This window comes from Syngnathus floridae, chromosome 5 (genome assembly GCF_059516105.1).
Source record: "Syngnathus floridae isolate MCC-2025c chromosome 5, RoL_Sflo_1.0, whole genome shotgun sequence".
In the NCBI taxonomy this organism is placed as follows: domain Eukaryota; kingdom Metazoa; phylum Chordata; class Actinopteri; order Syngnathiformes; family Syngnathidae; genus Syngnathus; species Syngnathus floridae.
This window is the reverse complement of record NC_142417.1, coordinates 3,920,465-3,936,069: the sequence shown is the minus strand read 5'-3', so window position 1 is coordinate 3,936,069 and position 15,605 is coordinate 3,920,465. Positions and strand designations below refer to the sequence as shown.

The window sequence follows — 15,605 nt, the reverse complement described above, 5'->3', positions numbered from 1 at the left end:
ATTATTTTTGTCCACTTGGGGTCGTCCTCGCACACTGTCGTATTGTGACGTTGAATGTGTGGGGCTTTAAAAGGTAAGGTTTGACCTGTTGAGTAATGTGGCAGTGAACCGATAAGAGTGTAAAGTTGGCTGTCATCAGAGCAAGATAGCAGCTTTAAAAAATAAAAGCTATCAAAATATATATAAACTATGAAATAAATAGTCACTCGTTTGTGAATTTTCATCAGTTGCGAGGAACCTAAGAAAAACTAAAAAAGAATGGAACGTATTTAGCATAACAGATTTATACTAAAAGGAAAAAAATGGCTTTAAAAATGAAAAGATGGCACAAGATAAATACAACTGACAACAAGCTAAGTAAGCCTGCTCCACATAAACTCAAGTCACCTTTCATGTTAGCATGGTCGCTTTTTTTTTTGTTGCAAGTTTGAAACTTTTTACTCTGTAGTCACATCTCCATATGAAACAAGAACTACAGAGTGTGTACGTGTAAAACGTTCAGAAGACAAGACGCCTGAATGTTACACTCTACTCCCATCTTGTGTCAAAACGCTAATTTCCTTGAGTACCTGAATGTTACGCTCTGCTACCATCTTGTGTCAAAACTCTAATTTTGCATTAAAAGTTTTTCTTTCTGGAAAAAAAACATGGAACTGAAATATTGACTAACTACCAAATAAATCGTTATTTGAGTTTAAAAATTAAAAAGTAGATTGAAATTTATCGAAATTGTTGCGATTTGGTGACATCGGCGCGGTCTTCCCACCCCCTCGGCCGCCGGCACCTTCTTCCGCCTCATCCTCGGAAAACGGAAGTGAGGTCTGTTTTTTTCTTCTCTCCTCGAGCCGTCTGTCCTCCATGACACTCAGAAAGTGAACTTCAGCGAACAATCCTGAAACTTGAACGCAAGAACTTTTCTTAAAGTCTGTCAAACTTTGTTCAGGAAGCCGCCACGTACGCCAACGTCGACGCGCACGCAAGCGCCCGTGGTGGGTACGCGCACATCGAGCAGCGCGAGGCGAGCGTGGACAGGTAAGAAAAAAAAAAAAAAAAAAACTCACACACAACAACAAAAGTAATGACGTCAAATACAAAGGTGGGCTTGCATGATGCCACCTCCGAGTACGCTCGTTGGCGTCCATTAATGACAATTATCGAAAGTTATGAACGTACACGCCCGGGCGCGCGCCGCGCGCGTGTGATTGAAGGGTTACGTGCATGAGCACGCACTAACTTCTAGTTACCAGCTAACTTAGAATCCACACGATTTTGATTTTTGTAAGATAACATGACGTCATCAACATGAAGTTAGAGTTATGGAGCACTATAATTAGCTGTTTGTTTTGCTCTGGGTCTCCACATCTATCTATCTATCTATCTATCTATCTATCTATCTATCTATCTATCTATCTATCTATCTATCTATCTATCTATCATTGCATTGCATATTTCATTGTCGTGCAGATGGTTTTCAATGTCAAAGTACACGACAAAAAAAAAATAATTTCAAAATAAGGTTTTCTTATATTTCTTGTAATCTTTTGTCTCATCATGGTTATTGCTTGCCTTTACCTCCATTTAAATCTTCCAGTCTTGTCATCAGTGGAGGTTGAATGGAGTAGTCTGTCTTACAAAGATAGTACAGATAATGATTTGTTTTCAGATTTACAGGAGTAAAAAAATGCCTCGAGGTGAAAGACGATTGCTAAAATGCTTAAATAAAATGTTTCTTAGTGTGGCGGGAACTCTGCTTTGAAGACAACTGACATTTAATGAGTTCATTTAAATACACATACCTAATAAATCTACTGGAGTACAATAAAGTACTTGTACATTATTACTTCCTAAGCACTGCTTGTGTGTCTCGCGTGTGTGTGCCAACATGTCAAATCTCGTGCCAACAAAACAAAACGCAACACAACACGCTCGTCTGTACATGTCATGCAACGTTTTCTCAAGTATGAAATGCAACATGTTCACTGACGGCCCGGGGCGACACTCTCGGTATTGTTGATGAACGCCAACAATTTCACCTCCTGCCAATCACAGTCTTTTGCTCCCACAAACACATGTGACATTCCCCTGAGGAGAGGGAGAGTAAAAGCGAGTGGGGGCACCGGAGAAGGGAAAAGAGAGAAACAGAAAACCGGCAAGATAAAGGAGAGGGGGGACTTAAGAGAAATCCAGGGTGTGGCACATCATCAGATGTGTTTATGGACCCTGGGAACTTCATGTCACTACCCGAGCAAACAATTCAATTGTCCACCAGGAGGCGCAGCAGACATGAATGCTAAGCTGCTAGCTTGCTAACCTCCATGTTTACGTGTGCAGGTGGGAGGAATATTTATAGGATATGTTAAGAGGGAATTTTGTAAATATTAACTCTCTTCCTGGAACTATCGCTGCATTTCCACCTGAAGTTCCATTAAGTCTTTGATACTTATCATAAAGTTTTTTTTTCTGTATTCCATCCTGCATGTGTCCCTAATAAGCTTACTTGTGTGTGCATGTTTCTAGAGATGTAGTGTGTGTGGCCCATCATGCACTTCTTCCTGCTGCTCATCCTTCACGCCGCAGCAGCCGTCGCACAAGTCGACCCAGGTAGGTACACACAAAAAGAAAAGGAAGAGTGGAAGGATAAAGCGAGGGGGGGGGAGAAAGAGCAAAAATAGAGTGGGATTGTGTGTGTCTGTGTGCACGCAGCACACTGTCGCTATGCCCTGGGCATGGAGGATGGGCGGATCAAGGACGATGACATCACAGCTTCCAGCCAATGGCACGAGACCACAGGACCGCAGTACGGCAGGTCAGTATTATTGTCTGAAGGATTGCAAATATGATCAATAAATGTCTCGTTCAAAGTTGATTGTTTATTTCAGGTTGAACCGCGAGGACGGCGACGGCGCCTGGTGTCCTGAAGGCCAACTGGAAGCTTCCGATTCTCAGTTCCTGCAGGTTGGACTCCGGTTTTCGGGCGTTGCGTTTAAGAGTGCTGGGAATCAAGAACGATGACGCGGAGATCGCTAATCTTTACGTCTTCCACGTTTTCAGGTGGACTTGCGTCGTTTGACCTTTCTGACGGTGGTGGCTACTCAGGGACGCTACGCCCGCAACGGCATCGAGTTTGCGCGAGCGTACAGCTTAAACTACAGCAGAGACGGAGTCGTTTGGAAGTCATGGAAAAACCGCCTGGGAAGCACGGTGGGTGTACATGCGCGTGTGTTTGTTTGTGTTTGTGTGGGCACGCGTGTGAGCGTATTTGTGTATACGTGCGTGTGGGTTTACGTCCAAAATCGTAACAGGACGTGTGTGCCGGTGTGATAAATGTCAGGAAGGAAAAAGAAACAATCTCACCGCCTGTGCTTAAGGCACACGATCACCACAGGAAGTGAGATTAGCACTTCCTATCAGCCCTAGTTGAGGGCGGAGCCTAATACAGCGAGTGTTTGTGTGCGTACAGGTAATGGAAGGCAACAAGAACGCATACGCGCCCGTCATCAACGACCTTCACCCTCCGGTGGTGACGCGCTGGGTGCGCTTGATTCCTCTCACTGAGCTATCCACCGTCTGCATGAGGGCGGAGCTGTATGGCTGCCCCTGGGATGGTAGGCCACGCCCACGTGGGAGCGTCTTTGCACATGATGGTGGTTGACCTTTTGCGTTTGTGGTCCTCAGACGGTCTGATTTCGTACAGCGCCCCCGAAGGGCAGCTGATGACGCAGCCAGGCCTTCCCACCGCCGTCCTCAACGACTCCACCTACGACGGGACCCACCAGAAGAGGTGGGTTGACTCGCTCCTGATGCGTAGGCCTGCTTCATGTGCTTGCATAATAATGCAATATGCAAATATGCTAGCATGCTACGTGCTAGCATCTTTCTTGTTAACCGCTTGACCAAAATGGCTACAAAAATCACGGAAGGGCCTTTCATTAAAAATGTTTGTTTCACTTCCAATACTGCCTAAAATTTCAAACTAAATTTCAAACTATGGTATCTCTGTGACCGAGCGCTCTCATGCCATCAGGAAGTTGTCCGGCGGTCTGGGCCAGCTGACGGACGGCGTGATTGGGCTGGACGACTTTCTGTTGACCCGTCAGTACCACGCGCGGCCAGGGTACGACTATCTGGGCTGGAGGAACGTCTCCATGGGAGCAGACGTGGAGATGGATTTTGTTTTTGATCGGCAGAGGAACTTCACCTCAATGAAGGTAGGCTCTTATTTTGAAATAACTTGCTTGACTTATTTTATCTTGACTTATTTGCAATGATTCTCCTCTTCCCGATGTACCTTATGGTCACTCGATGTCCTTGTCTACTTTGTGTGCTATATGATTTTTATTTTGAAAACTTTCCTACGTTCTTTGTGTAGCAGTCACTCTTATTTTGAAAAACATTCACAATATACACTCTTATTTTGAAAAAAAAAAAGAATCCTTTCTTTTCTTGTGTATGTCTTGGTCACTCTCTTTCCTTTGCTTCCTGCCAGGTCCACAGTAACAACATGTTTTCCCGTGGTGTGAAGATCTTCTCATCAGTGTCGTGCTGGTTTAAGCCCCGGCCCTTGTCCATGTGGGAGGCCGAGCCTGTGGTATTCCACACGGTTCTGGACGACCGCAACCCAAGCGCTCGATACGTGACCGTGCCGCTGGAGCGCCGCGCTGCCACCGCGCTGCGTTGTCGCTTTTCCTTTGCAGACACCTGGATGATGTTCAGCGAAGTTTCCTTCCAGTCGGGTAACACAGACACACACTCAAACATATTACGAAGCTAACACACAAACACACACAATGAGGTATTTCTCCGTTCGTCATCAGAAGATGCATCGATGGCGGTTACTCCGCCGTCAGTCAGCGATTCCAGCACGGTCCCGTCCATATCGGGTATGACCTTCCAACGCTTTCCTACTTCAAATTCCTGACGTCGTCCTCTTTATCATCTTGTTTGTCGTGTCCCGGCTAGCCGCCAACCCGTCTGCCAGCGTAGCGCCCGACAACAGTAACGCGCCCATCCTGATTGGCTGCCTGGTGAGCATCATCCTGCTGCTGGTCATCATCATCTTCCTCATCCTGTGGTGTCAGTACGTGTGTAAAGTTCTGGAGAAGGTGAGTAAGATAAAAAAAGAAATAAAGGTGTTTTAGAAACAGATTGAATACGGCGGTCACGCTTATCCTATACTATCAACCGGCTCAAGGCGTGATCGATTCATGTATGGAGGTTTCCTCCCTGCAGGCTCCTCGCAGGATCCTGGGGGAGGAGATGACGGTACGGCTGTCATCCTGCAGTGACACCATCATCCTGCAAACCCCACCTGTGCCCCCCCGCGCTGGTAAGCCACTGGGTGGACGGGATCAACTGTATGTTGTGTAAACCCCGCCCATTGTCCAGCCCCCCAAGATGTGATTTAGTATATGGAATATGATGTTTTATTTACAATAATCACCTCTAGGTCTGGTGCAGTCGGACCCCCACTATGAGCGAGTCTTCCTATTGGATCCGCAATACCAGAACCCTGAGGCACTTCGGAACAAACTGCCTGAACTCTCGCAGAGCGCAGAAGCCTCAGGTCAGCTACATGCTGCTTCACTTGACTTCTTCGCCTGTATTGGGAATCACTCCGCATCCACTCGATTGTGTGTCGGCCATTTTGTAGTACGCTTAATGTAAGGGCTGTGGAAAAGAACAATGGTTGGTACAAAAAGCTAAAAGTTTTTCTTCAGTTGAGGTGGTAGTTTGCAATAAAATGCAATTTATCTCTGTCTGACGTTTTTATATCTTCAATAGGGGGTGTGTAGACTTTTGAAATAATTTAGAAGGCAAAGCATTGTCAGTTGAAGGTTATTATAAGACTAAAATGTTAACCAAAAGACGATTAAAATCATATAGTTGAACATCAATATGTTCAATTAAGCCATTATTTTCAAATGCCTTAATATCGTAACGCTAACATGATACGAAAAACCAGCGATGGATTAATGAAAATTAGCATTAATGTTACAGCAATCATAAACTTCAATGGTATGTAAATGGGGGAGCGCTGTATAGCTATTCAGGAGTGATTCCAAACACAGCCGCCTTCTTCTTCCTTTTCTTTTCCCACCTTTTCTTCTCCAGTCTCCTAACGCTGACTTCCTGTCACATGACCTCAGCCTGCTGCACCCAAAGGTGACACAGTTGAGAAAAAAACACCGGTTTTAGCATTTAATTCCAATAATAACGCCATTATTCGTGTTTTCCGGCGGCAGCGTGCGGCGGCGGCTATGCCGAGCCCGACGTGACACAGTGCACGCCGCACCAGTGTTTCCATAGCAACGCGCCGCACTACGCCGAGACCGACATCGTGCGTCTGCAGGGTGTGACGGGCAGCAACATGTACGCCGTGCCTGCCCTCACCGTCGACTCACTGACACGCAAGGACATCTCCGCCTCCGAGTTCCCGCGGCAACAGCTGATCTTCCGCGAAAAGCTTGGCGAGGGACAGTTCGGCGAAGTGCACCTGTGTGAGGCCCAAGGACTGGCCGGGTTTCTTGGCGAGGAGGAGGAGGAGGATGATGAAGGGGGTGCGGCTGGGCGGGACCAAAATGGGCGCGCCACCTTGGTGGCAGTTAAGCAGCTTAGGGCAGACGCCACAAGTCAGGCCAGGTACGATCACATGAACACTTGGTTTCAAATTTGCTGTCAATTATCGTCTCGGTAAATGATGACGAGTTTTTCCGCAGGAACGACTTTCTGAAGGAGATCAAGATCATGTCGCGGCTGAACGACGCCAACATCATCCGACTGCTGTGCGTGTGCGTGACGTCCGACCCGCTGTGCATGGTGACGGAGTACATGGAGAACGGAGACCTTAATATGTTCCTGTCGCAGCGTGAGATGGAGAGCACCCTCACGCACGCCAACAACATACCCTCCGTCAGGTGAGACTTTTCAAGTTAACGTGATTTAATTATAATTCAATCTGGTCCTCGAGCACAAAAAGTTTACCCAGTCTCGTGTCACCTTTCGCTCCACGTGGTCCCCGGCAGCCTGGCGGACCTGCTGCACATGTCCGTGCAGATCTCTTCGGGCATGAGATACTTGGCCTCGCTGAACTTCGTGCACCGCGACCTGGCCACCAGAAACTGCCTGCTGGACCGCCGCCTCACTATCAAGATCGCCGACTTCGGGATGAGCCGGAACCTCTACAGCAGCGACTACTACCGCATCCAAGGCCGGGCCGTGCTGCCCATTCGCTGGATGGCCTGGGAGAGCATCCTGCTGGTGAGCGCCTCATCTGTCCTTTCTCAACCCATCATTTCGTATGAATGTGCAGTTTAGGTGAAAATCTCCTCAGCCGTTATATTATTGAACCAAAAGCAACAGAGCACAAAATAATAGACCGGTGAGTCTTCGCCCTCTGACCTCTGTGACCCTCTCATGACCTCGCCCCAGGGCAAGTTCACGACTTCCAGCGACGTGTGGGCGTTCGGGGTAACCTTGTGGGAGATCTTCACGCTGTGCAAAGAGCAACCTTACAGCCTGCTGACGGACCAACAGGTCATAGCCAACACTGGAGAGTTCTTCAGGAACCAGGGCAGACAGGTCAGAGCAATCACAGCCCGCAGCGTAGATCCACAATGCTAAAGCCCCTCACAGAGCGGCTGCTTATCATAGACGCCATTGGCGACGTAAAACACCTCCAAGAGCAATCCACGGCATGCTGACCAGCACATTGGTGTATCTTGACTAAACCGACCCCTGACCTAAACCCCTTCTCGATAGGTGTTCCTGTACGCTCCTCCGCTCTGCCCCCCCTCCCTCTTTGAGCTGATGATGTGTTGCTGGAGGCGAGACATCCCGGACAGACCCTCCTTCGAGGGGCTCTACCAGGCCCTGAGGCCCCACGTCAACCAGTGACCCGGGACTGGGAGGACCTCCCCACAAGGCAAGAGGAGATAAATGGAAACAAAAAGTCTGGGGAGAAACATTTCAAACTTCTTTTCAACAAAACTTTTCAAATCATTTTATATTTTGTACCTTTTTTATTTTGTGTGGCTTTTTGGCCCTCAAAAACCATCCTCTCATCCCTGTGGTTCTTCTCATCAAGAAAGCACTGTGTGTGTGTGCGTGTGTGTACGTTTGCGCGTGCGTGCTGTCCGTTATTCGTACTTTCTGTTTGTGTTCTAAGCACACTGGAGCTCAGAGGAGGGTCAAAGTTTTAAGTTTCATTTCATCACTGTTGTTCTTGTCGTCTTTGTGTAGCACACGTGTTGTAGCAACACTTTCCACTTTATATGTTCTTGCCATCTCAAATGTGGAACACGTGACCACATTTATTTGTGTGTATTTGTGTCAAATCGGATCATTTATGAGCTAAGAACACTAAAATGTTTGTTTAGTGCAGCAAATATTACGCTAACTCATTCATTAGCTGACAAATGCAACATGATGCTAACTTTTTGTTATTTTTAGTTTCATTTCCTAGACTTATTCACAACAACAAATCAAGTGTGACACTAACCTGTTTCTTAGTGCAGACTAGTGGTTAGCTTCACAGCTAGCTTGTTAACAGCGATAATTTGGCTAGCATTATTGCTAGTATTTTAGCAGCGACTTGTTCAACATTTCACTCACCCATTCTTCTTCTTTGGCTTACTTTCCTTGCTCACACACTTGCTCAGGCTTCACCGCTAGCTGGTTAGCGACAACAAATTTAACGAGACGCTATTCCTACCACACTCGCTATATTAGCCTATTGGCTAATTCCTTCACCACTACATATTCAATGTGAGTCTATCAGGTTCTTGTGACCATTAGCTCAAGCTAGTGAGTAGCGTCACAGCTCACTTGTTAGTAAGGACAAATTCAACATGTCAAAGTTTGACTTTTTGTAAAAACAAATTGACAGTTTTAAAGAACTAGCTAGATGATGTTATAACACGCATGTCCACAGTTTTCAAAAACAAAAAGTTATTTGATTGTGAACATCCACTTTAAGCTCAGAGTCGACTACTGGAGTTTGTTGCAAAAAAAAAAAAAATATTCCGAGTAGTATCAGCTGCTAGCTCGCTTGCTAAGTGGATATCTTTCCTACATTGTGCAGTAAAAATGTTCAAACATTTATTTAACATAAAACGTCACCATCATCTTGACGTGAAAAAAAATTATTAGCATTTTTTGATGATTTGTTTTGTTACACCTTTATCCTATTGTTACTTGTTTGTGTTTTTTTAACCAATTTGGGGATTCACGAGAACTAGGCTACATTCTAAGCTTCATGCTAAATGTCAAGAAGCAAGAAAAACTTGAGTCAAGTCAATTTCCCAGAATTCTTTGCTTCAGTTTGTGCCCGAGAGAATGCAACGAGAAGTGATGCAAAACTAAGTGACTGTCTAACAATCAGTTGTTTTCCTTATTTAGATTATTTCCAGCTTCATGTTATGTGGGCCACAATTTTTTTTGTACATAGACACTTTTAATATATCACCACAAACTTTGTAATCTGCCCTCTTTGTTTACTTCTTGAATAAATAAGTGGCCCACTCAGTGGCAGTTTCCCCTCATTTCCTCCATGGCCGTATTTGTGTTGACATGAAATTGTCGATGCCGAGTCAGGGTAACCCGTTCAGTCATTGGCTCACTGCCGTTCCCTGGTCACACCCCGGTCTTAAACGTGTTTTTATCGGCCGTGATTTTTCCTACACGTAGCAAATTGCCGCAGCTATTGTCTGATGTTAGCATGCCTTTACGTGCCTGGCACACAGGGGGGGCCCTCTCACCCGCCGGGCCCCCTCATTACGGCCCTGCACACCTGCTTCCTATTGGACGAGCTACCGAGCCTTTCATGTTCACCAGATGCTTATTAAACTTTACAACTTTAAGAGCGTGCGCTGCTAGCGGGTAACGCTAACTCACAAATGCACCCCATGAACTGTCGACTGTTAAATGCCATCAGGAATTTTTTCACAATCACAACTGTCTTTTCCTGGATTGTTTTATGTATACGGCAAAATGGCGTTGAGCAAGGGACAAACGTCCATTTGCTAATCTGTGTTAAAAAGAAATGAACATTTTTTTAGTTTGAGGACCTCACATAATTCACACCCACACATAATACACTAAAATGTAATAAATATCAATATTCCTAAATTCTCACTACCAAAAAACTGGAGACTATACACATGTATATGTTTGTGCATGTGTACATTATGTATGTATGTCTGTGTGTGTGTGTGTGTGTGTGTGTGTGTGTGTGTGCATGCACGTGTGTGTTTTACAGCATGCCAGTGGGTGGGTGGAGGAAAGTGCTTCAATTTCATCTTTACTTTTAAAGCATCCTGCACTTCCAGCAGGGGGCATGGGTGGGAGTGGGGGGGATGCGGTCATAGAAGTGAAGGGCCTCCCCAATAAAAAAAGGAGCCCAAGAAAAGAAAGTTACTTGCCGACTTTCACCAGGCAGCTTCAACTATTTCCATTTTTCTTCTTCTGGCTGGCCTGTCAATCATCTCTCCTTGTAGATAGAAGCAAACCCAATGACAACAAAATGTCTTCATCATCATGGAGTCACTCCTCCTGCATGAGGAGGACCAGATGCACACTAGGTGGGAAGTTGGAAAACAAACCTGATCCACTCCTTTCTTTTCTCCCCTCGATTTTACTCCTGCTGCTGCCGTTGCTCTTCATTCGGTTCCTTCCAGCTTCGGGTAGAATCAGTGGCACTACGTGGCATGTTGCGCAAGATGTGGGGCCGCATTACATTGGTCTTATTCAGGGCCCAAGCGGCGACCGCTACGGGGTCCATGTTTTTACTCTAGAATTGATTATTAATATTGTCCCTTATGTCCCTAGTTCTGTTTTATCGTTCATGATGGTTGCTAGTCAAAAAACAGTTGTGTGTAATGATTACTCCTTTATTGCGCCTTTCTACCGCTAGCTAATGAGCTAACAATGCCCGTACCCAGGAAATGCATCTTCTCAGGATGTCACGGGTTACAGAACATCTTGCTGTCAATACTTCAAATTCCAAGCAAGGTGGTGAAGTCGTGGATGAGTGCGTCGCCTGTCCGCCGGTCAGAAGGAGCCCCAGTAGCTTGTTAGCGTATGAGCTAGCTGAAAATATCTCAGCTAACCTGTGATATATTTTTGGGACTCACTGTTGGGTTGTTTTGTTTTAACTGTTGAAATTTGACGGGGTTGTCCTCTGTAGTGCCAAATTTGAAAATGTTCACTCAGAGGAACTTCAAAAATTTGACAATTATGACTTGCCAACTTCAGTTTTGTATTCAATTTATAAAAGGTTATTGTCAATTTTCTTGTCCTTTTGTTTCATGGAAGCTGAGGTAACTCCTCCCCTACGACACACACTCGCACACACATGCTCCTCAGACTTCATGCGAGCTGCATACTCCAGCACAAGAAGAACAAGAAGTAGAGGATGAAGTACGTTCCTGTGGCTGTCTTTGTGTTCTTCTGCTGTTCTCCACCGACAGGAAGTGGAAGCGGCGCTCAGCAGAAGCAGCATGCGGCACAGGCGGCGACAGGAGGGTTGACGCGGGGGTTGACTTGGCGCCACAACGGGCAAGTCTTCAGCATCTTGAGTCAGGGGTCCCGCTACCAGCCTCCTACACGGAGCAGGAGCTCTTCCGGTAGCAGCGTGGTGCTACTTGGCAGAGATAACGAGACCTCTGGCGCAATCCCAGCTGTCCCACGGATGCCAGCGACTCATGGGGCAGCGCAGTTACGAGCTATAGCGCGTCGGCGATCAGACCTAAGTGCAACCCCAAGACCAGATTCTGCAGAGGACAGGATGGTCGGAGATGATCCGTACAACCCGTACAAGATGTCCAACTACTATCCATACCACAACTACTACAACTCCTACTACAGACCCAGAGCATGGACCCGACACTGGCACGGGTATGGAACCAGGTACCACCAGAATGGTGAGAAATGTCTTTTTGATATCAAATGTATCATTATGGCTTGAAAAGTCAGACTAGATGATTCCCCTTGTTAGGAAGAGGCTTCCAGTCCACTAGGGGGCAGAGTGCTAGTTGTGTACACACAAAGCGGCACATTGTGATTGTATGATGGACTGATCTGAAGAAAGTGAAGTGTACCAAATTGAAAACAGTTTGCAAAATTATTTCTTGTTTACATATCACTGCACACAGGGCTTCCCGATCTGGTTCCTGATGCATACCACATCCAAGTTGGCTCCTACATCCACAGAATTCCCATGTACAACCTACGCTGTGCAGCTGAGGAGAACTGCCTGGCCTCGTGAGACACACTACCCTACGACACAAAACAATTTCATCCTGTGGAAAATGGCTTCTGTCCGCTTTGAACTCAAAAATCGACTTGAATTCACTTGGATTCAATTTGAATCTAGTCTGAATCAGTGAATCGCCTCAATCCAGGGTAAAATGTACCCAGTCTCAATCCATTTGAAACATTACGATATTTATTTATGTAGTGCTGTCGTTGTAATGAAGGACTTTAAGTCACAATTTGTCTAGTCTCAATTCAGTTTGTCTATTTCGTCTAATCCAGTTTACATGAGTCCTCGACGTGCTACCATTGAGCGAGTCTCTTGAGTGTTAAATGCCAAGCTAACTGCTAGCTTGTCTTGTTGTGGCGGAGTTCTGCGAGGTCTGCCGGAGATTACGACATGAGAGTTCTGCTGAGGTTCCCTCAGCGTGTGAAGAACCAGGGAACCGCTGACTTCCTGCCCAACAAAGCTCCGTACTCCTGGGAATGGCACAGCTGTCACAAGTACGAACAAATAAAGCCACTAGGGGGCGCGGGTCATTTTGTAGTGTTGTTGGAATGTGTAGTGAGTAGAGAAGACTGGAGGATATGCCCGATGTTGTGACCCCACAATGCTTCTCGGGAAGCAGTCTGGTAAAGACCGGTGGGATCTAGTATAGTCCAGTTTAATCACCAAATTGTGTCCACTTAGAATTAATTTGTGAACTGTAAATTAGATTGATTCAAATCGCAATTTGTCACCAGTTTAACCAAATCTCCTTTGCTCTTGTTCAGTCCATTCATACCCAATGTAGTAATCCGGTCTAGTCTGCTTGAATGTATTCTAGTTAAATCAAGTCTAGTTTAAGATAATGGTATACCGTATTACTAGTTTTGTCCAAATTATTTTATCTGGTCTAATCTGATCTGCGGGCTGCGTCAGTCACTTTCACAGCATGGATGATTTTAGTCTGTACGAGCTGGTGGACGCCGACACCAACAAGGCGGTGGCGGAAGGTCATAAGGCCAGCTTCTGCCTGGAGGACACTTCCTGCGAGGCGGGATACTACCGGAGATACGCTTGCACCTCGCACACGCAGGTGATTGTATCGTTTCACCTGGTCACGTCTTCTTCTTCTTCAACACGGAGTCTGACATGCCATTTCTCTGCGTGGGTGTTCAGGGTTTGAGTCCGGGCTGTTACGACACATACAACGCTGACATTGACTGCCAGTGGATCGATATCACCGACGTGGCTCCAGGAAGATACAAACTCAAGGTCAAATTTTCTACTTCTACCGCTGGAAAAAGTAGTGCAATTTAATCTGGTCTAGACCAGATTGATTTACTGTAATTCATATTAATTCAAATTAATCATCAGATCAAATTTCATGTACTGCATTTTAGGAAAATCTGGTTAAATCCAGTTTAATCTGGTCAAGATCTGTTTAATCGAGGCACACTAGCTAAACTTGTTTAGACCAGTATAAACTACTGTAGTACAGTGTGATCTAGTCTAGATCAGTTTAATCCAGTGTAGTCCAGTTTAATTTAGTCTAAATCCCTTGAAAATGGTCTAATACAGTCCTAGACCAATTTAATCCAGGTTTATCTGGTTCTCGTGTTGTCCAATTTAGTCAAGTCTAGATTTGTGTAATTTATTCTGAACCAGTATATACTATTCTAGTTCAATTTCATCTAGAGCAATTCAACCAAGGCTAGATCATTTCAATCTTGTTTAGGTCTGCTTAAAATAAAATAAAAACTCATGAATTTAGTCATGATCAGTATAAACTAGTGTAGTCCAGTTTGATCCAGTTTAATCTGTACATGACCAGTTCAATCTAATTTCATCCAATTTGTCCCATTCTAGATATCTACTTTTGTATTTAATCTAACTCAACTTAGTTTTTTTACTTTAAAGACAGTATTCAGACATCAGAACAATCAAACCATGAAGTCAAGCAAGTCAAACGTGAAAATAATAGTTAGCTTGTCCTCTTGACATTAGCCACATGGTTGAGTGCGTTGATGTTTGTCTTGTTTTGTTTTGATTGTCAGGTGACCGTAAATCCCAAGCAAAAAGTTCAGGAATCAAACTTTGCCAACAATGTGGTTCACTGCGATGTCCACTACACGGGAAACGCCGCCCACATGTCGGCATGCAAGACCACAACATAAGGAAGGAAAGCACTTGGGCCACATCATGTTGATGTAATTTATTCAATTTAAAATAGTCCAGTCCAGTTTAAACTAGTGTACCAATCTATTGTATTGTAGTGCATTTTTGTCCTGTCCAAATTAATCTGACTGAATTAAACTACTCTAGTTCACAGGAGTTTAATTAAATGTAAATTGTAATCTAGTCCAAACCATAATAATCTAATGGAGTATGATCTAGTTAATTCCAGTTCAAAATGGTGTAGATTAGTTAAATATGAGCTACATGAGTTTAACCTAGTCCTTTAAGGTCCTTTTTCTAGTTTCATTTATTCCAGTGCAGTTTAATTCAGTCTACACAAATTAGATCTAGTTTAGTCTGAAACATCAAGTGCCATAGCTAAAAGTGTAAAAAGAAGTAAAACTTTTTTTTTTTTGCTGATCTTTCAGGAGCTGAGATTCAACTTGGTGTTAAAAACATTCAGATCATTTTCAAACAACGACAAACACCAACATGTACTGTATTGTATTTAATTTGAATTTTAAATGACCCTCAATTAAATTTAAAGATGCTATTCGTGAGTCCTTCTTGCCATGACGTCACTAAAGATGTCCGCTCATCGTGGCGGTGTTGTTGTTTTCCACATTGGCCACTAAAGGGCGGTACTGCTGCGAATTTCTGTGAAAGTCTCTTCGACAGACAGGCTGTCATTATGGAGTGTAATTATAGTTTCATAAACTGCCATAATTATACTTTCATGAAGCTAAATTGTAATTATAATCCCTTAAATTTACAGCAAGAAAGGAGGCAAACTGGTATGTCGCACCAAACATGTTAAATTCCGCATCATTCACGTTCAACTATTGTATTTATTAAACGGCACAACCCTACGCACTTAAATGAAAGAGTCGTATTTTTCTTCATTTTAATTGTAGGGTAATTGTTTAAATTGTCAAGGGAATAAACCCGTCTAACGGAATCCCTCCTCAAAGATCGTCTATTTAGACGAAGCTCACATCATTGGCCAATCTGCGAACATTATGTAGCTTTAACGCTAGTGAGAGAAAAAAAATCTAATTTTCAATTTAAAGTACTTTATTATATTATTATATGATTAAATTCACCTTTAATCGATAGAAAACATTATTTTATTATACTTTTTATTTGGACCGACCAAAACAACACCACGTTCAGTTACGTTCTCATGCAAAGTGGC

At 44.5% G+C, this 15,605-nt stretch overlaps 2 protein-coding genes across 3 annotated transcripts; both read left to right on the top strand.

Moving 5' to 3' along the window:
* Positions 1-803: 803 nt before the first annotated feature.
* ddr2l (discoidin domain receptor family, member 2, like) lies at positions 804-9,522 on the top strand. Its single transcript, XM_088375576.1, has 18 exons — positions 804-1,032; positions 2,518-2,601; positions 2,704-2,806; positions 2,880-2,955; positions 3,052-3,201; positions 3,461-3,605; positions 3,676-3,781; positions 4,025-4,208; positions 4,487-4,733; positions 4,815-4,880; positions 4,960-5,102; positions 5,230-5,326; positions 5,447-5,563; positions 6,243-6,639; positions 6,717-6,914; positions 7,023-7,257; positions 7,429-7,578; positions 7,759-9,522. Exons 2-18 carry the CDS (start codon positions 2,541-2,543, stop codon positions 7,891-7,893), a joined length of 2,610 nt encoding a protein of 869 aa, XP_088231702.1. The 5' UTR covers positions 804-1,032; positions 2,518-2,540; the 3' UTR covers positions 7,894-9,522.
* An 825-nt stretch (positions 9,523-10,347) lies between these two features.
* lox (lysyl oxidase) lies at positions 10,348-14,963 on the top strand. 2 transcript variants are annotated; one of them, XM_088375709.1, is made up of 7 exons: positions 10,348-11,918; positions 12,150-12,258; positions 12,622-12,753; positions 13,199-13,328; positions 13,412-13,507; positions 14,290-14,442; positions 14,839-14,963. In XM_088375709.1, the coding sequence occupies exons 1-6, from the start codon at positions 11,411-11,413 to the stop codon at positions 14,407-14,409; spliced, it is 1,095 nt and encodes a 364-aa protein (XP_088231835.1). In that variant the 5' UTR covers positions 10,348-11,410; the 3' UTR covers positions 14,410-14,442; positions 14,839-14,963. The 2 variants fall into 2 exon arrangements, with proteins under 2 accessions (XP_088231835.1, XP_088231834.1); XM_088375708.1 differs by having other exon boundaries at positions 10,349-11,918; positions 13,172-13,328.
* Positions 14,964-15,605: the final 642 nt, after the last annotated feature.

Coding starts and splice junctions, on each gene's coding strand:
- ddr2l (XM_088375576.1), top strand. CDS start 2,541: ATGCACTTCTTCCTGCTGCTCATCCTTCACGCCGCAGCAGCCGTCGCA. Junction 3,782..4,024: donor GACGGGACCCACCAGAAGAG/GTGGGTTGACTC, acceptor TCATGCCATCAG/GAAGTTGTCCGGCGGTCTGG. Junction 5,327..5,446: donor ACCTGTGCCCCCCCGCGCTG/GTAAGCCACTGG, acceptor AATCACCTCTAG/GTCTGGTGCAGTCGGACCCC.
- lox (XM_088375708.1), top strand. CDS start 11,411: ATGAAGTACGTTCCTGTGGCTGTCTTTGTGTTCTTCTGCTGTTCTCCA. Junction 12,259..12,621: donor GAGGAGAACTGCCTGGCCTC/GTGAGACACACT, acceptor GTTGTGGCGGAG/TTCTGCGAGGTCTGCCGGAG. Junction 13,508..14,289: donor CAGGAAGATACAAACTCAAG/GTCAAATTTTCT, acceptor TTTGATTGTCAG/GTGACCGTAAATCCCAAGCA.